Source organism: Aulonocara sp. 'chitande type north' Nkhata Bay, linkage group LG17 (genome assembly GCF_057382095.1).
Source record: "Aulonocara sp. 'chitande type north' Nkhata Bay isolate Kocher_YH1m ecotype deep benthic linkage group LG17, A_spYH_male_GT1.1, whole genome shotgun sequence".
NCBI classification, from domain to species: Eukaryota; Metazoa; Chordata; class Actinopteri; order Cichliformes; family Cichlidae; genus Aulonocara; species Aulonocara sp. 'chitande type north' Nkhata Bay.
The window spans coordinates 20,298,461-20,325,042 of NC_141360.1; the positions used below are offsets into that span (position 1 = coordinate 20,298,461).

The window sequence follows — 26,582 nt, forward strand, 5'->3', positions numbered from 1 at the left end:
GTATCAATAAAATTCTGAATGGCAAAAAAACAAAAGTGGATTTCATAAACCAGTAGGTGATGGATACTGACTAAAATTGGATTATGATTATTTACAAGGTTATTCTTCTGGTCTCAGTGCTGCATCCTACAAAGACACACGGTGCCCTTGAGTCAAAGCTTTTAGAAATAAAACTGCAAGGTCTCTAAATGGTGTCTGAACAAAAGGAGGCAATGACTGTATCCAAATAAAAGGCATTATCTCTTTTATTGTATTTGATGTTCAACTTGACAAAGTATATGTGCATAAAAATAGCTTGAAAATAAAAGCTAACAGTCAGCATCTACTTTTATCTCACTGTTGTGGAATTGATCCTAAATTCCTTAAACGTAGCACAAATCTCACTCGACTATGAGGGCTCTAAACAGATTCTGTGACTTTAAAATTATATTATTATTTAACCCAAGTGGATTAAAAACAGTAACACTACTACAAAAACATTATAAAAATAGTCAATAACTGAAGGTCTTAGCAAAAGGAAAGTTCACTGTGCTCAGAGAAATAATGGAACACTTATCATGTGATTAGTGGTTACTCATAAAAGGTACTTTCAGACCGCAGGGACATTTCAATCGCTCTAATAACTTGTGAAGGAAGTTCCCCACTTTTAGTGTTAATGGTTCAGTAACTAGGAGCGATCAGAGTTCTTAGAAACACCATTTCTGTTTTGTTTTGTTATATTTTTTTTTAGCTTCTACCTCAGGGTCGGCCAACATGTTCTCGTTAATGTAACATAATGCTGTTTTGTCAGATTCCTCCTGGCATCAGTGCTCTGACACAGGCCGTGGCAATATCAGCCACTGTGATCCCATTTTAAAGACCTACAAATTCCACAGTAACTGTGATGACACAAGTAGCTTTGTCAACCATAAAACAACAGTTCGTGTCCAGTGGGGATGGTTCAAGTACATTTTTTATTTGTTTTAGGTTCAGACACTGAAAACTACTTGGATACTAGACACCGCTTCAGAACAATAACCCTTCTCATTAACAACTGCCACGTGTACATGAGCCAATGTGCAGTACTGACAAAATAGCAGCAACTGCCACTTAAAACTATCCTAAAAGAGAAACCTCTGATTGACATCGATTGGTGGAGCACTGACAATACCATATTGAAAAGACAAACCATGTGAACACTAGACATTTAAGTAGTATTTAGCTCTAATAAAGGGAAAAATACAATCAATGGACAGTAAAATCTAGCTTTAAGAAACCTATATAGAATAGAGGCAACATACAAAAAAATCCTGGCTCCTCCAAATGAAATATATTTAAAAAAAACTTTCCCAGCAGTTTATCTCGACAATCTGTGACTTCAGACAGCAAAGAGACTAAGACAGAAAAAGATTAAAGTGAAAGTGGATTACCACGATAACCAAAGTAGATCTAAACTGCTGTACCACAAACTATCCTTGATCGTAAATTGGCACAAGATCTGCAGTCTGCCTCTGTCCAAGGTTAGTGGCTCCTTGTATACTTAATATATTTTTAAAGTAGTTCCTTCTTAGGTTGTGTTATGTGAAAAAGTACAGAATCAATGCTGCTTTCCAGCCCAGTTATCTTCAGACCCACTGTGCACATAAACTCTTCCATCATGGGATCCTGTATCCTGTTTTTTGGTACTGAAATGCCAACACCATCTTCTGTAGCTATTAGGTCACTTCAGTTTTCAGAGGAACAGCTCAGCAGGATGTTACCCTCAGATTTGTGCGTTCAGACTAATAAACCTTCCTATTACTTGCCTTCTCGCTGGTTATGAGGTACTGAACGGAAACAGAATGAATCACACACAAGGATAACCATTTCTGTTTTAATATTGTCCAATCAGAAAACACAACCAAAGAAAAGTAAACAGGAAGTAGGATTAAAGGCTTGTATAGGACTTCCTGTTTCTTTCAGCTTTTGGTCCTAAGCCATAATCATCATCATCTTCATCATTACCACCACCATTAATATGATCTTCAGCATCAACATCTTTGTAGTCCACATTTTAATTTCAAAGTCATCACAGTTGGATAATTTACAGTGTTTATTATACACAGGGCAGATTTTTTGTGTGCTTTGTGTCTGTAAACTGAACTTCCCTGAATGGACAATGAAGGTTGAAAATGCACTGAATAATTAGTATAATAATTAGAATAATACTAATTAGCTTTTTCACATCATCAACATTTGTCATCACTGAGTCAATCATCGTAATTAGTTCCACCATCATAATTATAATCATTTAATCATAACTGGTAATGTGTCTCTCATCACCAAAACTGTTTTCTTCATCTTCACACACGCACATCAACATACGTCACTGGACACACATTTTATAGAAGCAGGCAGGTCCATTAATTTGTATATGGCTCAGTTATTAACATCAAAGCTGGATCGAAGAGAAGAGGAACAACTTCAAAGTCTGCTCCACTGGACGAAAGTTCAATGCAACAAACATTAAAAGTCCTTTTAAAAAAAAAAAAAACTTCTTAAAAGTCACATTTCCAAAGGTTTCACAGGTGTTCTCTTCAGGCATTTTTGTGTCCAGCTCATGTTCCTAAGACTCTCGAGTCCACAGAATCATTTACATTAAAAAAGCAAAATCAGAAATCTACTCCCTTGAAAATCCATTGTGCTTTTAAATCCATCATGCTGCAAGACTCTTAGCCACACAGTCCACAGCAGTGCAGAGCCCATTATACTGTACAATCCACATTGATCGGAAATCCTTTGATCTGTAGAATCTGTAACATTTCTGTCATGCAGCCAACACCTCCATTCTGCTTTATATTTTGTAGTGCAGCAGAATCTGTACAGGCTCCACAAAGCAGTCAGATCTACGACACTCGTGCACGACTGACCGTGTGTATGGTTAGTGCTGTTGTACACCGTCTGTTGTACTTTGTAATCCATCACACTGTCCCATATAGCATCAACTCTGCCAAACTGCATGCTCCTGAACATAGAACTTATCGTTGCAAACAAATATCTTGAAATGCCAGGTTCCTCAAGCTTTGCATTTCATCAGTAAATCACTTTGTGAACTTTATAGGATTACACTTGCCTGTCTTTAAATAAGTCCATTGATGATGACCTTTAATCTGTCACATCAACATGAGTACAACTGTGTTTAAAAAGCCACATCATCTGCATATAACGACACTAAACACATTTCTCTAAACAACATGCTCTCAGCTGTCTTGTTGGACATTTCATTTTACCATCTTTCATTTTGACTCTACTCACTGATTTGTCCATCAGGTTTACAAAAAACAGGTTTACTGATATCTAACCATTGACTGGCTCAAAAAAAATAAATCTTGTATTTCTGACTGTAGGTTTTGTCCAGAAGTTGAGGCTGATGTGCTTTTGTCCAACAACTTTCTGGTTGTGTGCTTTGTAAAACCACAGAAATCTTTTTGAGTTGTTATTTGGTCACTGATTTAATTTCCAAGATTGCTGTCAGCCAGAAAAAGCTTTCTGAGATGCTCTGTCAGTTTCACAGTCCCCTGGCTCTTCTCAGTTTTCCACAAGGAATGATTCCAACATTCTCATCCATCTGTCATTCAATTAATCTCTCTGAGGAGTTTGTCAGACTTTAGGAGGTCACAAAATAAATAGCAGGTTTTCTGGCTGACAGATTTGAAGTGGGAAGCATTTGGGGAAACTATTACAATTACACCTGACCCCTTCTGGTAGCTTGCCAAGTGTGTGGATGCAGGTGTCTTTAATTTAAGAGGACATGTACCAAAAAAAAAATCTCTACCCTATGTGTTGGAGAAAAGAAAATAATGTCTTTTACTTGTTCCAAACAAGTAAACACACAGAATCTTTTAAAGAATAAAAATTATATATGATGATAGCTTAGGGTTATAAATTAGTATTTTTAGAATTAGCCCCCTGAAAGTTAACTGGATCATGCTAATGTGAGTCTTTTTCCATTTAAGTCTATGAATGCCAAATTAGTTGTGCATTCAGAGATGCTGTACTGCATACTTTGATAGTAATGAGTGATTATTCGGGTTACTGTTGTCTTACTATCAGATTCCTATGAAAGCAGTCTGTTCATTCTCCTCTGACCTCTGACATCAACAGTGTATTTTCTCAGAGAGAACTGCTGTTAACTGGATATTTTCTATTTTTCCTGACCAGGCTAATGAGAGCTGCATTCATTTTACATTTGAATTTGTTTTTCTTTTCCTGCTTTCTTTGCCTTTACAAATGAAAAACAAATGCATTTAAATACTTTTTCTTTTGGTTTTCTGTCAGGTAGCATATTTAATCTTATAGAGGGCACAGAAATACAGACTTACATATTGGCAAATGGAAAATACCTTTCATGGTAAATTCTGTTTTTGTAGTTGCTGTCAACAACTTTAAATAGAAAAACTAATTTATAGGAAATTGTAAATCTTGTCCTATTCAGCCTCTGTGCTTTTGCTTAAACCCAACAAACCCTTTATGTACCAAGGCTGTTTTGGGCCTTCTTTTAAAGTCTCCTTCAAAATGCTGTCCAGTTTTGCTTATAGAAAAGAAAACAGAAGTGTTTTCTCTGGTTTAGAGGAAATTTTGATTGAGCTTTTGTGCTGTGAGCTTTTTATATTCAGGGGACATTTCTGAAACGAGGCCCCAACAAACCCCTCCTGAAGCCACTGATATTTTCAAAAGCTGAGTTTTTGATCATGAAAAAAAAAAGCTGCCCTTTAATTTCAGGCCGAACGGTATGAATTCTGTGGACAGTTAATGAGTGTGAATCAGCGCTCTGAGTGTTATCAGAAGACACCAAGTCCATGTAGTGTTAATTACAGCTCTGTTCAATGATCGACATGCCCCTAACTGCCAGGGTGTCTGCCTTTTAACGTCAGCCGGTTTAATGTGCTGAACACAGGCCAGACTGATTAAACTGTTCTGGATCTTTGGTTAGCAAGGGCGTTGTGAGGATCAGAGCCTTGAAGTTCTGAAAACTGCGAGTTGCATCTTTAATCAGCCAATCAAAATGCAGACAATTACACCTATGATTTGTCAAAGTGAGAGTAAAATTTTCTTTGTTCTGGATATGTTGAAAGGTCTATTTTGAATCCGTTCTAGTCAATTCATTGCATTGTGTGATTGAAACCATACAATCTAATGTCAGTTCATTCTGCATCTGGACGTAAAGTTTTCAGTGGGAAAAACATTTCGTCATTCATCCAACTGACTTCTACAGTCTCAGCCTGGAACACCACTAAGTCACTGGTTCAGGTATGTGGATGACACCTGGGTGAGATCAAGTCTCAGGACGTACCACAATTCACTGATCACATTAACTCAGTGGACCAACACATCAAGTTCACCAGGGAGGATATGAAAAGTGACAGGTTAGCCTTCTTAGACTGTGAGATTTCCATCAGTAATGGGGGACATTTAAAAGCTGATGTGTACCATAAACCTACCCATGTGGATCAGTATTTAAGGTTTGACTCTCATCATCCACTGGATTACAAACTGGGTGTCATTTAGGATGCTACAACACATAGCGATCACCATCCCACATATACAGCGGCCAGGGAAGCAGAAGAACATCATATCAAGAAGGTCCTGAGTAAAATACGATTATCCCAGCTGGACAATTGTCAAAGCTGGGAAGGCACCTAAAGAAAGTTCCAGGCGATCAAGGAGAGAAGGACAACTGCAAAACCCGTAGTGATCCCTTATGTGTCAAGAGTATCGGAACAGTTGAGACAAATTTTTTCTAAACACTGAGTCGCTGTGGATTTTAAACCCCAAAACACACTGAGCTACCAAAAAATGGTCCACCCCAAGGATCGGGTCCTCCAACACAAACAGAGTACGCTATTAAGAGCCAGGAGGACTGAAATGATTTATACATCAGGGAAACCAAAAAACCTCTGGCGAAGTGGATGGCACAACACAGAAGAGCTAACTTGTCAGTCCCAGACTCCGCAGTCTATCTATGCCTACAGGCAAGTAAATACTCTTTCAGTGATGAGGATGTACACATCCTGGACAGGGAGGAGCTCTGGTTTGAGCGGCTGAGACTGAAGAAGCCACTTGGTTGAGCGACAAAATGTTTCTCCCACTGAAAATGCTATGTCCAAATGAACAGAATAAACTTTTTGACTTTTCGATACTGGTTGTGTTCCCATTTTTTGATCAAAAGAAAAGCTAGTATCAAACATCAGTGTCATATTAGATGTTTTAAAGGGAAAACTCACTAAACCATTTATATCTAAATGCGTTGTCAACCTCAGAAAGAAACACCCGTGACTGCTAATACCACAGTAAGTAGTCCTCCATGGGCTGTGTCTAATGACGTCTAGCTGAAATACAACTTTGTTTTTTTGTTGTTTATAAAGATCTTAGTCATTTCACTTTGTTGTATGCTGTTTTTAATCTGGGAGCTGGTTCTTGTCTCAGTGACTACCCTTAAAGCAGTCTAAACATAGCACAGAAACCAATTTAACCACATCAGCCACAAGTGGAAGAAAGCAATCCAGTAGAGCTAAAAAGATTGAAATCAAGGTTCTTTTAAAAAATCAAAACCAGTCTGCCCAGTATTCTTGATCTTTCAGTCCATCTTTTTTTCTGTCCGACTGCATCTGGTAGCTAGCAGGGCGTTAGCATAGCAGTCAGTTTGCAGTCACTTCACTTTAGCTGGCTGGCATGGTGTTAGCCGAAGGTGGTACTCGGAGGTTTGCGTAGCCACTGGTAGAACTGCCGCCGGTGTAGGCGGTGCCAGCGCACATTGCCCTCGACAATTTCCAGTGCTCGTGGCAACGCAGGCCCCGCCCCCACACCACTGGACAGGATGAACTCCTTTAACTAAAGGAAGAAAGAATCACAGGAGTAAATAAGGCAGCAGAGGAGAAGAAAGGAAAGAAAATAAATAATAATAATATTCATCCCCTGTAGATGCTAAAAAGGCTGTCACCCACCCCCCTCCGCAGTGCTGAAAGAAACAACTTCTGGACTTTTCAGGATGGAGATCCCTAACACGGTGGACATTGATAACTTTCAGGCATGAATTGAAACTTGTGCCATGTCCATTATAAAAATCCACCTCTGGGAGAGTATATATATGACATAAATAAGGGAAAGCTTCATAATTCCACTTTTAGAAGTGAGAAAAAGTAAGAATGTGTTCTGTACAATTAACAGATACATTGCCAGTAGAAGTTGGAAAAAAAACAACAATACATACACATTTCATTCTTTTAGTTTGAGGGTTTTGACCAGATTGTGAACCCAGCTGTAAGGATTTGCTCCCATTCAGCCATGAGAGCATTAGTGTGCTGCTACACTGATGCTGGGTGATAAATCTGGATCACAGTTGCTGTTCCAGCTCACCCTAGAGGTGTTGGATGAAACTAATGAGGTCAGGGCTTGCAGGATCTTCCGCAAACAGTTAACACAAAGTTAGATGGATACTAAAGCAAATAACTGAAAACTCCTGGATGATGTTTTCATGTCTCAAACAGATTCTTTTAGAGTTGCACTGTAAACCTGCAAAAGCTGGAACATTTTATTGTATTTTATATTGATGCACTTTAATGTCATGGTATATGTACAGTTTCACTACATTTAAATTAAATAGCTTGTTAGCTCAGCTGAAATAGTTTCACAGTGTCTTATTTAATTTTCTTCACTTATGCATCACGGAGGAAGGCATGTGTAAGGTAAATAAACAGTTTCAAATTACATACTGTAATCATGGACATTTAAATGCAGTTATTCTTCATTCCTCTTGGCTTGAATGGTACTTGTGGTGAGTGAGTACACATTCTTGATGGTCATTAGCAAGACAGCTTGTAATTCACTTCACAGATTTTGCTTTTTTTCCACTGAGTGGAGCACCACACTACACACAGATACCTGTGCTACCAATTACAGGTAGCTAGGAAACTACTCTGCTCACGGTGTCACACCTCACAGTGTCATTATAAAATAAAATTAAACAAAACCTCAGCAGCTGAACTGTAAACATAATGGATTCACATATATCATCAGTATTTCAGAGCCTGCAGAATACTTCCCAGACATGCCCACTTAGAATAAGGGTATACAATTATTTAATTGCTTTAATCATTGGGGTTTACAGACTGACTGTGAGCATGAATGTCATGAAAATATTTGGATTTTAATGATTTCTTCAAACTGTTCTTTTTCTAATGTCGTGTGATTGTATAGCATACATTTTAAAAAACAACATTCACACGTTTTTTTATTTGCTCTGTTTTTTCACTGGGCAAATTTCCAGCTGCCCTGCTGGTAGCACACTCCACACACCACTTCAGGTCCCAGCACATCTTTTACAAGGGAGACACAATCAGCTGACAGAGCTCAGGTGTGTGTCAGCCTCCCCTGACACCACACCCTGAACCCACTGCTCCAGCCCTCCCCTGCAGTCAAAAATAGATTTATAAACCCCCCACTAATCTTTGGTTAGCTTTCCCATTACAAGCTGCACTTCGTCCAGATGCTTTTGGTAGCCATCAACAAGCTGCTCACATAATTCTGGATGGATATTTGACTATTTGTCTTTGTAGAATTGGTAAAGTTCATTTAAAGGATTTAAAGTGTACTCATTCCAATTACAGGGCCTCGAAAGAGTCCTGTATTGTTATTTTTCGTCACTACCTCCCCGAGTCGGGAGTGGGTAATTTGCGCGCCTGCTGCCTTCCTTGGATGTGGTAGCCGTTTCTCAGGCTCCCTCTCCGGAATCGAACCCTGATTCCCCGTTACCCGTGGTCACCATGGTAGGCACATAAAGTACCATCGAAAGTTGATAGGGCAGACATTCGAATGAGACGTCGCCGCAACGGAGGGCCAGCGATCGGCTCGAGGTTATCTAGAGTCACCAAAGCGGCCGGGGCGCCCCCGAGAGGACGCCCCGCATGGGTTTTGGGTCTGATAAATGCACGCATACCCGGAGGGTCAGCGCTCGTTTGCATGTATTAGCTCTAGAATTGCCACAGTTATCCAAGTAACGGATGAGCGATCAAAGGAACCATAACTGATTTAAATTAGGGTTGAGGTCAAGGTTTTGGGAAGGCCATTCCAGAAGCTTAATTTTAGCCAACTTTCTCCATTCCAACAACAGTTTTTGTATGTTTGAGATCTTTGTCCTGCTGGAATAACAAACGTGTTCAAATTTCAGTCATCTAATTTGTAGGTAGTCGTCCTCCTTCATTATTTCATCCAGTTTGTGCAGAACAACAGCCCCAGTGCATGATGCTACCACCACCATGCTTGACAATCGGTACAGTGTTCTTAGGTTTCAAAGTCTCACCTTTACTCCTCTAAAAATATTTCAGTTCACTGTGGCCAGAGCTAAATCTTTGTCTCGTTTGACCATCAAACCTTTCTTCCGTAAGCACTTGACTTGTACACGTGGGAAGCTCGAAATTTCAGTGGTGACTCCAAAATCAACACCTTCAACCTTGAAGGTGTTGATTTTGGAGTCACAGCTTCTTTCTTGGTCAGCACCCTGTCAGTCCATGGTGTTGTCAAAGTGACACTGGTGTTCCAGCAGTTTCCATTCATGGGAGGCTTGAGCCTTCATGATTCCCAACATCAAAACCAATTTCCTCTCACGTGAGGGTGACAGTTTGGGTCACCCTCACATAATTTTCCTTTCTTAGATCTTCGCTGAGTTTCTTGGACTTTCCCATTTTTCTGAGTATTGGTCAATCCAGTGAGTGCTGTCAAAAAATCCTTTTTGTGCTGCAAAGAGAAACGACCAACTGTAGTCAGTCATGATGACTAAGGAAATGTTAACTGGCCTGTACATATTATTTATATTTGACTCATTAACACTTTTGACCCTGCATAGACTTGAGAAAATCTATAATAAATTCAAACATGTGGACCCAATTCCTGTTTAAGTTATTATGTATTCTGTACAATCACTCCACCCTGGAAAAATAATGCCTAAAAAACATTAAATGTCCAAAATCACAGCATTCGTGCCTATGATGATTGGACAACAACTGTGCATGCACCGTATGCAGCAATAATGGTTGCTGAGAGATAATGGTCCTACCTGAAAGGCCTCGAAGTCCACATTAGGGAGGGATGGTGATGTCTTAGGTCGCAAATTTATTAGTTAGGAGATCATGGTCTGCATCCAAGTTTGAAACTTTTTTTTTAACAATTTGTTTTGCTTGTTACAAGTGGAACTAAGGCAGCTGGACAAAGCAACAAAAAGGCACATGCATATACATTTGGCCATTTAGTAGCTGAAATACAAAAAGCTCTGAGGTTTTATATAAAGAAGACTTTGTTGTTTAAACACAGCTGAAGAAAAATGTTTGAATGTGAACATGTGATGTATTCAAGCTAAACTGTCTTTGAAAGGCATCAATTAATTGTTGAAAATTACTTTTTTTTCAACAATTTATAATTACACATAAAATTTCCAGCATGAAAGTGGAGATTTCAAAAGAAGACTTTGGTTTACAGGACTGTAAATTAACAGGTTTTCAACATTAAGGTGTTTTTTTCTTTTTGGTCAAGAAGAGAAACTTTGTTCAAAGAAGTGAATTAATTATTTTTTTTAAGTTGAGAGCCAAAAAGGAAACTTAATGTTGCTCAGAGTTTGACAGATTCAGTGAAGCGCGGGCAGAAATCCATCCCTTCGGCTCACTTTACTACAGTTCACATCGTTAACCGAGCACTCCTCTGCGCCCTCCTTCTACCTTTCGTCTCTTCTATGATTTCACTTTCTGTTATCTTTACACTTTCCCTCTCCTGTGTGACTCACCCTAAGACCCTTTTCAAACTAAAAAGAATCATTAATATAAACTCATGATGTTTTTGTTTAGAGGTTTCACTGACAGCCAAACCTAATGCGGTTACCATACCAACAGGAAAGTCGAAAGAATATTAATCACTAAAGTTTAAATAAACAGATTTATTCAGAAACACCTATGACCTTTTTTCTCTTCTTTAATTTTATATTTAATTATATCTGATTTCCATCTTTTCATCATATCAAACAACAAGCGTAGTAGCTGTGAGATGATGCAACAGAGGAACGATTAACGTTGTTAATCAAGCTCTATTTTCTCTGAGTAATCAACAGTAAATTTGGAATATTGATCCAGCTGTGAGCCTCTCGAGAACACAATTACACACTGATTAATTTCAAGGTCCTGTTAATTTCCAAGCTCCCATACTGGCATGTAGAAAACATGCTAATCTTCCTTCTGGTAGGGTATAGCTTATTTATTCTTGCTTAGAATGGAAGAATTAATTTCCCTTTATTTATTTAGGCCAAATGAAAGAGTCCAGAGTCACAAAGTATTTAATGTGAAACAGTAAAGTAATCCAAACTTCCAAAGGAAGGAGAACATGACGAAGACAGCAGGGAGGAAAATGGATTGGAACACAGTGGGAAAAACACGGATGCCCCAAGAAAGGATGAAGGGAGGACTCAGGATATATGTACAGACAGAGTTAAATAGAAGAAGCTAAACAAATATGTAACACAGGTGAAAGAAAATCAGGAAGAAGAAGCTAAACTTCATAAAAGTCACAAAACAGTAACTCGGTCCCAACTGGTCAGTCTGTTTTATATCAGAACACACTGGCTCGGTCTCAGAAATTATCCAAAAGAGTAGTTGTCTTTGAATGGTTACAACATTTTGGCTCATCATCAAAATCTCTGTGTAGCATATGGGTGAGTTTTTCACCTTCATCAAATGAGGAGGGAAATTTATAAAAGGGAGATCTTTTGAAATTAAACAGGATGCGCTCACTGGTGTGTTACCATGCAGGATTCTCAGACAGACCACCTCCTCACTCATCACTTTTAAAGATGGCAACAACAACAACAACAAAAAAATACTCAACTCTTAAAACTTAAAGTTAGCAAAGTTAGTGAAGTTACCCTAACTTTGCTAACTTTAAAATGTGTGATGTCATAGTGGCTGCATTCACATTGTACACAGAGTCTATCACAGGAAAATTAAATTTACACAACAAGAAACTTTATGTCAGGGACCTGGATCTGAGCTATCGGGGGTCCCTGAGCTGTTATGGACTTGTGTTATATTATATGTGATACTGCGCTACTGTTCCGTGTCCACATTGGTATATAGGCAGGTATGTGTGTATGTGTGTGTATATGCAGCTGTTTCCTGTAGCACCTTTAGGCCTGGTGGGTGTGGCCCTGTTAGAAGGCGGGCCACCTCTGAAGACCTTTGCCAAACACCTGCGGCTGATCAGGGCTCGTCGGGGGAGCTAGTAGGAGAGTGCTGGAGTTTCCACCGATGCTGGATCATTGCGTGAGACTCCACGTTAGTCTTCCGGTCGAGTTTAGTTAGCGTGTGTGTGCCCGCGGTTGTATTGTGTCCTGACGGCTGCTTCTATTGTTTTCCCCAGGAAAGGTGTGGAGCGACGGACAGCAGCCAGCACGGGGAGTGCTGAGACACGGGAGCAGAGGGCACTAAGACACGGACTTTTCACGGAGGATGCAACGTGGGAGTCAGGGGAGAGCACGGGGATTTATTGTTGTTTTTTCCATTCACTGTGAATAAACGCACTGCTGATATTCAGAGCTCCGCGCCTGGGTCCTCCTTCCTCACTTTCCCATGGTTCACCATCGTCAACTATGACACTTTAATGAACATCTTGATGTCTTTAAATCTGATTTTGTGCCAGTTTGACACTTGATGGCTTTGGGATTTGATGATTTTCAGGTGAAACTAAAATTGGGAGGAATATACTCTTGGCCAGGAAATATGTTTTTTTTTAAATAGCAGCTTCACACCGTTCTAAACCCCAGATGTCACTTTCTATCGGATGCCATCTTTAGTCTACTGATCAAAGAAAAAACAACACCACTTGTTTCTATGTCTGTGAAGGTTCTCAGTCATCCAGGTCATCGCAGTCTAAGGAGCTTTGAAAGAAAAGCGTCTGCACTTCTTTAAGTTGCTTGAAGACGTTTCACCTCTCATCTGAGAAGCTTCTTCAGTTCTAAGGGTCAATGGTGGAGAGTCCCAGATTTAAACCTAGTGGGAGTTTCCCCCCAAAGAGGGAGAAAGGACCCCCTGATGATCCTCTACCTAATCACATGAGCCAAGGTGTGAAAACGGGTGTGGGTCACAATCAGCCAGGGTTTCGGGTGAGCTCATTGTGAAACCTGGCCCCACCCTATCATTTGATTTACTGAGTTCAGATGGCCCAGGATGTGAGTGGGCGTTAAGGCATCTGGGAAGGGATCTCAAAACTGGATTATAGATGGCAGACAGTTGGTGTCGTAAACCACCGCCTCTGTTCAAAGATGGTCGCTCACAGTGGACATAGATGGCTTCTTTCACTCCTCTTTCAAACCATCTGTCCTCTCTGTCCAAAATGTGAACATTGGCATCCTCGAAAGAGTGTCCTTTATCCTTAAGATGCAGATGGACTGCTGAGTCTTGTCCTGTGGAGGTGGCTCTTCTATGTTGTGCCATGCGCTTGTGAAGTGGCTGTTTGGTCTCTCCAATGTAGAGGTCTGGACATTCCTCGCTGCACTGTACAGCATACACCACATTGTTAAGTTTGTGTTTAGGAGTTTTGTCTTTCGGGTGAACCAGTTTTTGTCTGAGTGTGTTGCTGGGTCTGAAGTACACTGGGATGTCATGCTTGGAGAAAACCCTCCTGAGTTTCTCTGATACACTGGCTACATAGGGGATGACAATGTTGTGTCTTTCCTATCATCCCTCACTGGTGTCTGATCTTCTTTTCTGTGCCTCTTTGCTGACTTTATAAAAGCCCATTTAGGATAGCTGCACGTTTTGAGTGCTTCCTTTACATGTGTGTGTTCCTTCTTTTTTACTGCAGGCTTAGAGGGAACATGTTCTGCCCGGTGGTGTAGGGTCCTAATTACTCCAAGTTTGTGTTCCAGAGGGTGATGGGAGTCAAAGAGGAGGTACTGGTCCGTATGTGTGGGCTTCTGGTAAACTTCAATCTTGAGGTTGCCATTCTCTTCAATGTGCACAGCGCAGTCCAGGAAGGGCAAACAGTCGTCCTTTGTGTCTTCCCTGGTGAACTTGATGTTTTTATCCACAGCGTTAATGTGAGTAGTGAAGGATTCCACTTCTTGTGTCTTGATTTTGACCCAGGTGTCGTCTATATATCTGTACCAGTGGCTGGGTACTCTCCCTTTAAAAGAGCCAAGAGCCTTTCTTTCCACTTCCTCCATGTAAAGGTTGGCTACAATAGGTGACACGGGGGAGCCCATGGCACAGCCATGTTTTTGTCTGTAGAAACCCTCGTTGTATTTGAAATATGTAGTGGTGAGTAGGGCTGCTCGATTATGGCAAAAATGATAATCACGATTATTTTCACTGAAATTGAGATCTCGATTATTTGACGATATTTATTTAACCCTTTAAGACCTACTATAGAACCAAGTCCGCCAGAGCTTATATTATTTTTTTACATGTTGTAGTGCCATTTATGGGAGCATTTCAAGTTGCTATACAACTGTTATAGCCCATATTTTAATAATATGTATGCATTAAGTCCATAGTAAGTACATTAATTGCAAAAAAGTGCAATAAACTACAAAAAAAATTTGAAAATCGTTTTTGTTTGTTTTTTTACATATATTTCTACTTGGAGAAATTTAAGAGGTTTATCCCTCAAAACTTTAAATACAAAAAAGTTGCAAAAAATAGTTTACAACAACAGGAAACTTATTTTGAGTGTCTTCATAGTTTTATTTTGGAGATACACCAATTTTTATATACTGCAGGAAAAAAAAAAAAAACAATCCTATGATGCAAATTTGCAAAGAAAACAGCACGTGCATCAAAATAAACTATTGCCAGCAGTGCAATTCGAGTTCTAAGCATCCCAGAAACTATTCAGAAAAGTCAAACATGACCAGTATAGGCTTTTAAGGCCTACAAGTAAAAAACTACATTTCCGCGAAAATGACATCACTTCTGGTTTCAGGCAGGAAATGGCGGACATGCGATAGTTCGCGCTGACGTCTGTTTCACTGTGGGAAGTGTTACGAACAGCTGATTGGATCGGCAAAGCGTGTTTCTGGAATATTATGTTTTTGTTCCTGCAAGTGCTTTTTATGCAATTTTTGCAAAGCTTTATGTGGAAGGAAACCGTGACCGAGGACAAGCTGATGGCATAAGATGTAAGTACAACTCCTCCGGTTTCGTATGCAAAACAAATTATTGCGCTAGCTTACACGGTTCAGGTTCTACAGGGATTTAAAAATAGTTACACAAAACGGAGCGTGCTGCTCTGACCGGCTTTAAAGGGTTAACAATGACTTTAAAAAATAATATAAAATAGTGTGCAACACCACTGAAGTTTTTTTTTTTACCTCTCCTTTCAACCAACGGCAGTCACTCTCCTCTCCAAATAACTTCTGCTTAGCTTTCCAAGCGTCCCTCGGGTCCTCTTAATCAGCGGTCTCCAACCTTTTTTGCGCCACGGACCGGTTTATGCCCGACAATATTTTCACGGACCGGCCTTTAAGGTGTCGCGGATAAATGAGGGAGGGGCTAATAATCGGCTCAGTCATTTTTAATGATCGTTGAAAGCCCAGATCGTAATCGTGATTAAAATTCGATTAATTGAGCAGCCCTAGTGGTGAGGCAGAGGTCTAACAGTGTGCAAATCTGATCTTAGACCACCACTTGTTTCACTCACCTCATTCAGTTCTCGCTCAGTGTTGAGGAACTCTGTGACTCCACTGATGAGTTTTGAATTCATGAACAAAGCTTCACCGTATCTGAACAGAAATGAAGACAGAGACGGCATTTCAGGTGCTACATGTAAAGAACTTGAAGACGCTTGCGTGCTTTTCTGATCGTTCACGTCTCTTACCGCGCGTTCAGGATGTCCCACTTCTCTCTGAAGTACCTCCAGGCCAGGTTCCGACCCTGAGGGTTTCGACCCACGTGGATGATGACATCAATCACATCCTGCTCTGGGACCAGGTCCGAAGTCAGAGACAGGTTCAACAGCCTTGGAGACACAAAGAAAAGGATGGAAATGTTGGAATGTGGCTGTACCAAGTCTACCTGGAGAGCTGATAGGTTCCATATATGCTAACACATTAACATGCTCAACAAATATTGGCACGATCACAATATTAATAAAGACTGAAATTCGCTCCAAATACTGACTTTGAATTTAACTATAAAACCCTTAAAGACGACGCTCACACTCTTCCACAGTGTTGTCCCATCTGCCTTCCCTGATGCATGAAATATGACAGCAGCTTTCAAGAAGTAAAGAGTTAAGAAAAAAACAATGTGGTATGTAAATATGGATCTTTTAAAGTTGAAAGTCGCTCAATAAACTTTGTTACCTCCTGTTAAAGTTTTGTCATACATGGATTAATAACCTCACATAGAAAGTTCTGTGCACCTCTGGCAACTGGAACTTGTAAAGTGTATTTTGTGTTCAGATATTAAGAGTTGTTTAGCCTCTGTTTCTGGATTTGGTGTGAGAGTCGCAGTGTGTGAAGTCTAACGCGTGTGTCACTCGCCAGGAGCGTGAGGGTCAACAGCTCATGTAATCTGGCTAGAAAAGGTCAAGCTGTCATTTTGTAGTTTTTTTGTCCTGTGAGCTGCCGGAGGATGTTTCTGCCAAATCAAGAAAGAGTCCTCTGAAACACTCACGTGAGCTACTCCCAGCTTAAAGGGGATTGGAGGGAATTTAAAGGGGATTTACAGAAACATGTTGATCACACACAGAGCAATCTTTTGGATGTGTAAACGTATCAAATTGAGAGTTTTTCTTTTTCTTTGAGATGTGAAACTGAGCAGGCCAAAGAGTTTCATAAATTTATGTTTAATCATCCAACGTCGTGTTCAAAGTTTACCTTCATCTTTCTTTATTTTCTGTTGCTTCACTGCCTCTGTGTGTGTGTGTGTGTGTGTTGCTTGGCTCATTGTTTGTAACTGCCATCTTTTCATTAAACCACCAAATCAATTTTCTGTCTCTTTTCCCACAACCCCTCTGCTGAAACCATTTCCTGTGTGACCAATCAGCTTCTTTCTGAGCTGTGGTTTTTGATTTGTGTGTGTGTGTGTGGTGTGTGTGTGTGTGTGTGTGTTGCAATCTGAACATACAGTACCACCTCTCTGATTGCAGAACAGTTTACTGTGGGTAGAAAATCAATACCTGAGAGACACACACACACACACACACACACATTCACAGACACACACCTACACACACTGATCGGTCTTACCACGAGTGTGTGTGTAATTCATCCTTGCAATTTTTCTCAATGAGCGATAGTGGCAGTTGCCCCTGATAAAATACAGTGTTGTGTATAGACAGTCACACAAAAACACACGTGTACAGACACACACACACACACACACACACACACACACACACACACACACACACAAACCTAGCTGGATTTCAGCACATGTAACGCCCCCCAGGCATCTTTTCACTGCACACACCTTTCTGTCAATTTGCAATTTTTTCCTGTCAGTGTGCCGCCAATTAACAGAGCTCACCTGACAGGTAGGATTTAGTCACCTTTTTATTTTTTATTGTTCACTGGTTTGTTTGTCATATTCTAATACAGCCCAGTACAGACACAACTCTGCAGTATCGGAGCCATTTTCCAAATATGAACAAAGTCATTTTTTCCATGCTGTCCCCCAAATTTGGGCTTTTACCTTCATTTCTTGGTCTGATAATGTTTTTTTAGACCCAGTCTAAGTTGGTCTTAACCAAACTGTTCCCGGCAGCACGTTCTGTTTATTTTCAGTACATTTTTTTTTAAATTAAAGTTCTATTTATTTATTCCATCCTGCCCGTCGGCCACGTGTCTGTTTTTGGTCCCTCTTACACAGACATCTATTACAGCTCAAAATAAATGTGAATGTTGTTACATATCTGCCGGAGGGTCTTAACAATTTAATATTATATGACATTTGCAGAACATGTACGCAAGATGCAATTAAAGACAAACAGCAGGAGGTAGATAATCCAGATGTGAATTAAGATCACAGCAGGAAACTGATTAAAAATAGCAGCAATGCAGAATTATTTAATATTCAGACTACACGATGTGACTGTGATACTGGCACAGCCTGACAGGCACACAAATGCCAGTGGATGTTAGCAGGTTAACTTAATCTCACTTCAGGATGCTATCCCACCACTGTCATTCATATATGTGATGCTCAGACACACTTGGCCTGTCTCTATGTTCCCCTCCAGCACAGGGTCATTGTTCCTGGCTCAAGTTTCAGTTTCAGTCACAAAATCCTGATTTCATACGGGAAGATTTGTTACTGCTGTTGCTTTCCTGAAAACATAAAAAATAGTGAAGCAGAATTCAGACTCATGGGTCAGTCTATCACTGTGACCATCTCGAAAGACACAAACAAATGGTTATACTGTATAGAATCCATGCGGGCCCGATGTGGGAGACCTAAATCCTTTGAGAGTTGTGTCAGGAAGGGCATCTGGTGTAAAAGTCTGCCAAATCAACTATGCGATGATCCCTTGTATTAGGGCTGCGTGGGTCTGACCACACTTGCCCTCACATGGGCCCCAAGAGGGCATATTTGTTGGGTAGATCAATGATATTGATTCATATGACTTTATGAATTGCAATTTAACCTCATAAACACTCAATGAGATAGTTGTGTTTTTTAAAACAATAGCTGCAATGACAGAGACAGCCGAGCCATGTCTACCTGTTGAGGAGGAAAGTGTTGTCTGAGCAGGTCAGAGCCTCCAGCAGGATCTTCTTCTCTGAAACGGCGTTGGAAGAGTGAAACTTCATCCAGATGAACTCCCACACATCCTCGTCCATCAGGCTGACTCCGGTGCAGTAAACTATGTCTCGGATGTTAGGAGGAATCCTACAGGGCAGGGACACAATATCACACCATCACACTGACTGAAGCCACTCTGCCCCGGTGCAACAAATTACCGGTATAGCAAAAGTCTGGTATCATTTTAGGAATGTGAGTATTTGATGTGACTTATTTGCAGTACCACCTTCCTGCAGGGACAGGAAGGTAATAAAACTAAAAGCCCCGATAAGGCATGTCTGCGGGATTAACTGGGACGCTCTCTGGGTGCTAAGTGAGAAATTCTGATTCCATTAAGAAGCTCCATTAAAAACATTCCTCCTGCTGCTGCTATGGTCATAAAATGCAGAGAAAGAGCCACACTCAGACACTTTTGAACAACTGAGACTTTAGAAAGTTTCAGGAAGTCTAATTGGCACGCATACCTCTAAATTTATTGTGTTGGAATATATTTTCAGTTTGAATAGCATACGTGCTGACTGCAGACAGCTTCTTTCTCAGCTGCATTCACAATTGCCAAGCCAAGCTTTAATCAGAGTAAACACAGCAAATGTTCTAGTCAGTGTCCAAGTTCCAACTTTGAGATACACGGCTAAGTAAACAGCCGAGACAGAGATGGCGATGCATAAATTCTGAGTAGAGGTTTAGGAGAATTCTAACTGAGATGCTAAAAAACACATTAGCCAGTCACCCTGCTGCTCTGATGAATGCTCAGAGCAAAGCTTCACAAGACTTTCGGTGTTGTGGTCGCAGGTAGCTGCTGCCTTGCTTTATTTGTAGCACGAACTACCGTGGCATTTGTTCTGGTGCTTCAGTGGATTCAGATAGTCTGACTGTGTTGGCAGGGTGGATGAGCCGTACTGCTGTGGAACTTTGTTCATGTTTAAGCTGCAGCGATAAAAGCTTTTTGATCCCTGCATTTCTTTGCAGTCACCAAACTCGTCATTTTGAACAGTTTTGAATTGATTGCGTGTTTTTTATGTAATTCAAGTTGAGGCTGTTAGAGTTGCAGTTAAGAACTTTTAGATTCAGTTCCATTGCAAAACAATAAGTCCATAAGTGACTCTTTGTTGATGACCCTAATGTTCTCTCTTATTTATAAATTTGATGAGATGGAAGTCATTAAAATGGTATTCTGGACTGATCAGAACTAAAGTAAAGGAGGCTTGTTTCTTGTGTTTCCCATCCATAGTTACTTGTTATGACCGCATTGTCGCAGCTGCAACTGACTAAAACAGAAGCTACTGCCCCGTAATAGTCTTTTAGTCATAATTACCAGAAGTTGATGAAAGTTGGTGGTGTAGTATAAGTGCTGGCAAGCAAGACCAAGCAACACTACTAAAAACATGTTCAACATGGGAAGAAATATGAGCAACCAGAAAAAGTGAAAAGAAGCCAGTCACTTAAATCCTAAAAGTTCTCTCACAGGGAAAAAAAGAGAGTGTTCAGCTATATTAATCATGGAAGGACTCATAAACAGTCACAGTCGTTGGGATGGCCAATATTTGCATTTTCACCAACTCTAAATACTCATTAACCCTGTTATTGGTTTACAACCTGTACAATCGACCAGCTGCTCTTGTCGTTTGAACTGAATATTGATCTTCCAGGGTGCCAGATATGAGTGATTTACTTAATGAATAGACAGGTACAAAAATAAGACCTGTCTAAGCAGAGATTCCTAGATTTCTCTCTCCCTCTCCAGCTCCTCTAACACTTACTTCTTCGGGGAGTCTGAGGCATTCCTAAGCCAGCTGAGAGATTCAATTTCACCAGCATGTTCTGGGTGTGCCCTCGGGTCTAATCTCCGTTGGAAATGCTGAAACATCTCACCTGTAAGCACCCTGGTCAAATCCTTGAATCATCTGAAATGGCTGTTTTTGATGTGGAGGAATAATGCTCTGTTCTGTCCACATCTCTAAGGGAGAGGTCAGACAGCCTACAGAGGAACCTCATTTCCTCTGTTGGTGATTACCACCAGCTGTAGATGAACCCATAATATGGTGATGTTTGCTTTGTTCAGACAAATACAATTATTTCAACACTAACAAGGTAGAATAATAACCTAAGCCTCTATCTGAATACATAGAAAACTCTGCCCCTGTATCCTCCTGGAGGAGGTTGGAGTGAGTGGCCGGGCACGGGAAGGTCTGGTCATCTCTGATTAGACTGCTGCCCTCATGACCCTTACTGGATCAGCAGTAAAAAAAACACAAATTAACACCCATTAACCTCTCAACAATCAACAAGTTGGTACTGACCGTGTTAGGAGGTTAATATCCAACATCACAATATAACAGACTCGTTTGATGTGATAAACAGCTGATGGAGTTGATTCGTCATTAGCAAAGAGGTGAACAAGATATAATAACACAATATCTGACATTTTTTCTCTATTTATTGCTGCCAGTGTTTTATTGTCACAAATGCGTGTTTTGTTATTATATATTTTAGTCCATTTATTTCCATTTACAACATAACACATGTTGTAGTTGCAGTCTTGATTCATGTTGCTTCTAGCTGATTACTTTTTGTAACTTCTCTGTGACACCAGAGAAAATAAACGCACACAAAGTTTATTAAAATAAAATGAGCTGGGTTTGTGTCAGTCATATGTCTGTAAAGTTGTTTTTTTTGTAAAGTCTTTGAACACAAACTGAATGATGTTTCTTATTTTGAACCTGCTGTGAAAGCACCCCACGACTTGTGTCAACATTTATTATTGTGCTGTGTATCACCATTTGCAGGCAGAGCAATAAAAGAGGAATCTGTGAGGTGACCTGGCACACTGAATGCTGGTTACACAAACTGTCTCTCAGTTATCTGACTGCTGGAGGAAAAAAGCAACACCTGGTGGTACAGGCTGATTGATAAGAGCGAGATCTGGAGCCCCTTCGAGCAAGACCTTTGATACACCATGAATCTCATTTCATCCATGAAGGGAAAAAAGTCTACACAAATGTTCTGAACTGTCAAAACAACATAAAAAAACTTCATGTGTACCTGACAAAGTCCACATCCGTGTAAGTGTCTATAAAAGATGGATGCAGCTTCATATTTAAGTGACTCAGTATGAGGCAGTAGGGCGTGCTCCTCTGGTTGTGAAAAATAAATCTGTAATATAAGTTTCTATGAGACTGTAAAATCTGTGGCATCAGTAAACACTTTCCTGAGTTTGTGGTCTCATTCTGATGTTTAATGTCTTATTTAATTCAACATGATGTTCAAGTTGCTTTATTTAAAGGAAAACAGAGAACCTTATTTGTTGAAAATCTGGTATCATATGTCTCCGCACCACACTGAATGTACCTCCTGTCTACTAAGAGCAGAAAGCTGAGGCTACAATTCACAGTCTCAACAAAAGATTAGAAAAATGTTGCCGGGTCGGATTTCATCTCAAATTTTGCTGCATTTTGATTGTATCAACAACACGAGTGCATGAATCCATCCTACCTTGTATCAACGGTGCTGGAGTAAAGGTTATGGGGATATTTTCTTGGTGCTCTCTGGGCCCCATAGTAGCAAAAGAGCATAATTTAAACCTCACAGCCTACTGTACCTGAGTGTTTTTGCTGACCTTTATGAGCACAGTTATAACCATCAAATCATCTCAAACTGGTTTCTTGAACATGCCAACAAGTTCACTGTCCTGAAATGACCTCCACAGTCACCATTCCAACAGAAAACTTTTGGGATGTGGTGGAACAAGATGGAAGTGTAGCATGATGGTTTCATGTCAATATGGACCAAAAGTATGAGGTATGTTTCCAGCACCTTGTTAAATCTGTGCCATCAAGAATAAACTCTAAACCTCTTTAAAGCAAGAACAACCCCTGAAGCTCTTGTCTAAACTGAGCAGCTTTTGTCATATTTCAGGTGTGCTTATCTACTGAGTGTGAATCAGAAGTTGGTGATGGTGGTCTGTCTATGTAGCTACACAGAAACCGTTCTAATGGTTGTTGAACCACATTTACATATATACTGAATTGTCAAAACTCTTCATTAAAGGTTGAGAGGAAGTCATCAATGTTATCTTTGTAGGACAAACAGTTATGGCAGCTCAAAGCAAAAGGAGGTAAAACCTGGTATTAGCAAGGTGTTCCTAATAAAGTGTCTGTTGAGTATATACAGTGTATATTTTTTAGAGATGACCTCTCTATTTGGCAAGTTCTCACTATTTTGAGGAGCTGGGCCCAGTGGAGCCTTTGTGGGGGATGATAACCTGACCGTGTTCTGTTCTGCCTCTGTGGAGACCTCAAGGACAACCTGACTGCTTGTTGTCTAGTTCAGAATAACTTCACTGTGTTCCTCTGTATAGAGTAGCTGTAGGAAAGTGCACAAAGGTAAATCTCTGTGAAAGAATAAACTTCAGAATGTGGAAGGTCATACCCGATGTAACACCTGTGCTCGTCTCTGTTCTCCTTGAAGCACTTCCCTAATAATTTATTTATCTATTTAAAACTTTAGATCTATGCCTACTGAAAGATTATTTCTGCATGAGGAGAACCTGGTCTCACAAGATTTCAATAAGACTAGTCCGAAGGTCAAATTCAGATGAGAAAGTCTAAGACCGTTCTGTAGCAGGTTTGGGGGGGGTCATGTTTATTTACTGTATGTCAGATCAGATTTGCCCATTACTGTGCTGAACTGAAAATATAACTTTGATGAACATTTGAAAGAAACCTTGAATATATTCATCTAAGTTCCAGTTAGGTTTCACAGGACTGCCTACACTAGTCTCTAACATTAAAGAATACCCATTATTCTTTTCTTTATTTCTCATCATGCATTCTTCTCTTAAAATGCCAAATTAAAACTCTGACAACTGCCTGGAATGAAAAAGACAATGTTGAGTGAAACTTGAGTGTAAGTTTTATTTCCAGGGGAGCAATTACACCGACACACCTCTGAAGAGACAAAAACAAATCACAAACTCATTAGGTGAAGTCAGAACACCTGCCTGATCACTTCACTTCACACAGAGAAAGACAATTACACTGCGACTGGAAAGAATCCCCCAGAGAAGAACTGCTTAGAGGCTGAAGATTCCACTGGTTTGAGCACTAATATTATATCACAACTTTAAGTGACGGTAAAATATTAGCGTGACATGAAGATATCAGTCTTTTGGTCTGCATGATTTATTGACTTATTTACCAGGGACGAGTCTTTCATGTTGCTGTGGAGGACTTTTAGCCCACTCTTCTTTGTTTTACTGTTTTAATTCACCCACAATGTCCAAATCTATTAATGTCCCTTACATGGTTTACTTGAAGTAACTCACAACACCAAATGAAAATGTTACTTCATATTTTGTGTGAATGGCGATTCCTTCTTTTGTGAAAGAGTATACATAGTCCTAGAGTGTGAGTGCTAAGTGGTTCTAATTAATCTACAGCCTGACGACCACATCCTACATACCACATCCTTCACACCTCAGACACTTCACACCTCCTCTATTCACCCTGCTCACTCCCCCCCACCCCCAACAACAGCATCCAATACACACTCAACACAAGGCTCCAGCCTGTCTCTCTCAACCACCCAGGTTAGGAGGGAACTGAGGAGGATTAATGGCAAGAAGGCAGCGGGTCCAGATGGCATCAGCTCGAGGGTCGTCAGGTCCTGCGCGGACCAACTGTGTGGGGTGATGGAGCACCTCTTCAACCTGAGCCTGAGGTTGGGAAGAGTCCCACAGCTCTGGAAAACCTCCTGTGTTGTACCAGTGCCAAAGACTTCACGCCCCAAGGACCTCAACAGCTACAGGCCGGTGGCTCTGACATCCCACCTGATGAAGACCCTGGAGCGGTTGGTCCTGGCTCAGCTTCGGCGCCTAACAAGCTCATCACTGGACCCACTTCAGTTTGCCTACCAGCCTGGCATTGGCGCGGATGATGCCGTCATTCACCTCCTACATCGTTCCCTCGCTCACCTGGAGACCGCTGGAAGCACTGTGAGAATCATGTTCTTTGATTTCTCCAGTGCCTTCAACACTATTCTTCCCTCGGTTCTGAAGGACAAGCTGGAGAACTCTGGAGTGGACCATCACCTCACTACCTGGATCCTGGACTACCTCACCGACCGACCACAGTATGTGAGGACTCAGGGCTGTGTGTCGGACAGGGTCGTCTGCAGTACGGGGGCCCCACAGGGAACGGTTCTGGCTCCATTCCTCTTCACCATCTACACTGCAGACTTCTCCCACAATTCCACCCAGTGCTTCCTGCAGAAGTTCTCTGATGACTCAGCAATAGTCGGCCTCATCACTGATGGGGACGACAAGGAGTACAGAGGTCTGACCCAAGACTTTGTGGACTGGTGCCAGCTGAACTACCTCCAGATCAACGCCAGTAAAACCAAGGAGCTGGTGGTAGACTTCCGCAGGCACAAGCATTCTCCACTGCAACCACTGAACATCCAGGGTATGGACATTGAGGCTGTGGACAGCTACAGGTACCTTGGTGTTCATCTGAACAACAGACTGGACTGGACTCATAACTCAGACGCCCTCTACAGGAAAGGGCAGAGCAGGCTGTACCTGCTGCGGAGACTCAGGTCGTTTGGGGTGGAGGGCCCACTCCTGAAGACCTTCTATGACTCTGTGGTGGCTTCTGCTATCTTTTATGGTGTGGTCTGCTGGGGCGGCAGCATCTCTGCTGGGGACAGGAAGAGACTGAACAGGGTGATCCGAAGGGCCAGCTCTGTTCTAGGATGCCCTCTGGACCCAGTGGAGGTGGTGAGTGACAGGAGAATGGCGGCTAAGCTGTCATCCCTGTTGGACAACGTCTCCCACCCCATGCAGCAGACTGTGACAGCACTGAGCAGCTCCTTCAGTGGGAGACTGCGGCACCCACGGTGTGGGACGGAGAGATTTCGCAGGTCTTTCCTCCCCACTGCTGTCAGACTCCACAACAAAGACTTTAACTGAACAAACACACACATCCACACATGTGCAATAACACTAAGTGCAATAATCTTTTCTGGCATCGTTGTATTTTTACTCAGTTGTATATAGCATTCGTATTCTATTTTTATCTTATTGTATATTTTTATTCTATTTTATTCTACTGTATATAGTATATTATTTTATTCTATTCTGTACAGCTGTGTACTGTATTTATTCTTATTGTATTCTAATTTTTGCGTCATAACTTTTGCACTGTCCACTTCCTGCTGTGACAAAACAAATTTCCCACGTGTGGGACTAATAAAGGTTATCTTATCTTATCTTATCTTATCATTCACTTCCTCATCTCCCAGCCTGTCACTCCAGTGTTTGTTGTAACCTGTGAAGTTTGATCTGAAGGAGTGAACAGCTGTGACCTGCTTATGTTGGAGATGTGTTTAGCAGATTATCTCAGGCTGTATCTGCACACAACTTTGTTTGCTAGTTAGTTATTTTGTCCTTAGCTCACCTCGACACTAATTCACACTTCTGTGTTTGCAAATCTGCTGAATAATAAATACAACATCTATTTTTAATTGAAAAGTTGTTTTTGTGGCAGGTTGAGACTAGGATGCCATTTCATGTTGCGTCTCAGCGTCCTAGATGGGACCTAGGAAAATGTATTGGATGCCATCATCACTTTTAAAGTAAGTTTTAAAAAAAACAAGCTTAATATAATAACAGATACTCACGAGAAAAATGCATGTCAGCTAAAAGCACAGAGAAAATTATCTGGCAGGTGTTTGGATTTTTCCCCATAATGCAGATGAGCTATATGTAGTTTCAAAGAGTCGTGAATA

The 26,582-nt window shown here is 40.8% G+C and overlaps 1 protein-coding gene across 2 annotated transcripts in view; it reads right to left on the reverse strand.

Annotated features, from left to right (window-relative positions):
* Window positions 1-340: 340 nt before the first annotated feature.
* The window catches only part of LOC147310011 (thyrotropin-releasing hormone-degrading ectoenzyme-like), a 287,532-nt gene continuing 261,290 nt past the window's right edge, over window positions 341-26,582 (reverse strand). The window contains exons 17-20 of one of the 2 annotated variants that reach the window (XM_086270080.1): window positions 18,717-18,884; window positions 15,868-16,008; window positions 15,691-15,772; window positions 341-6,849 (exon numbers count right to left, since the gene is read on the reverse strand). In XM_086270080.1, coding sequence (XP_086126206.1) covers window positions 6,697-6,849; window positions 15,691-15,772; window positions 15,868-16,008; window positions 18,717-18,884 — 544 coding nt within the window. In that variant the 3' untranslated portion in view covers window positions 341-6,696. Of the gene's footprint in view, window positions 6,850-6,872; window positions 14,320-15,637; window positions 15,773-15,867; window positions 16,009-18,716; window positions 18,885-26,582 lie in introns of those variants that run through there. The other variant, XM_086270081.1, reaches the window with a different exon arrangement.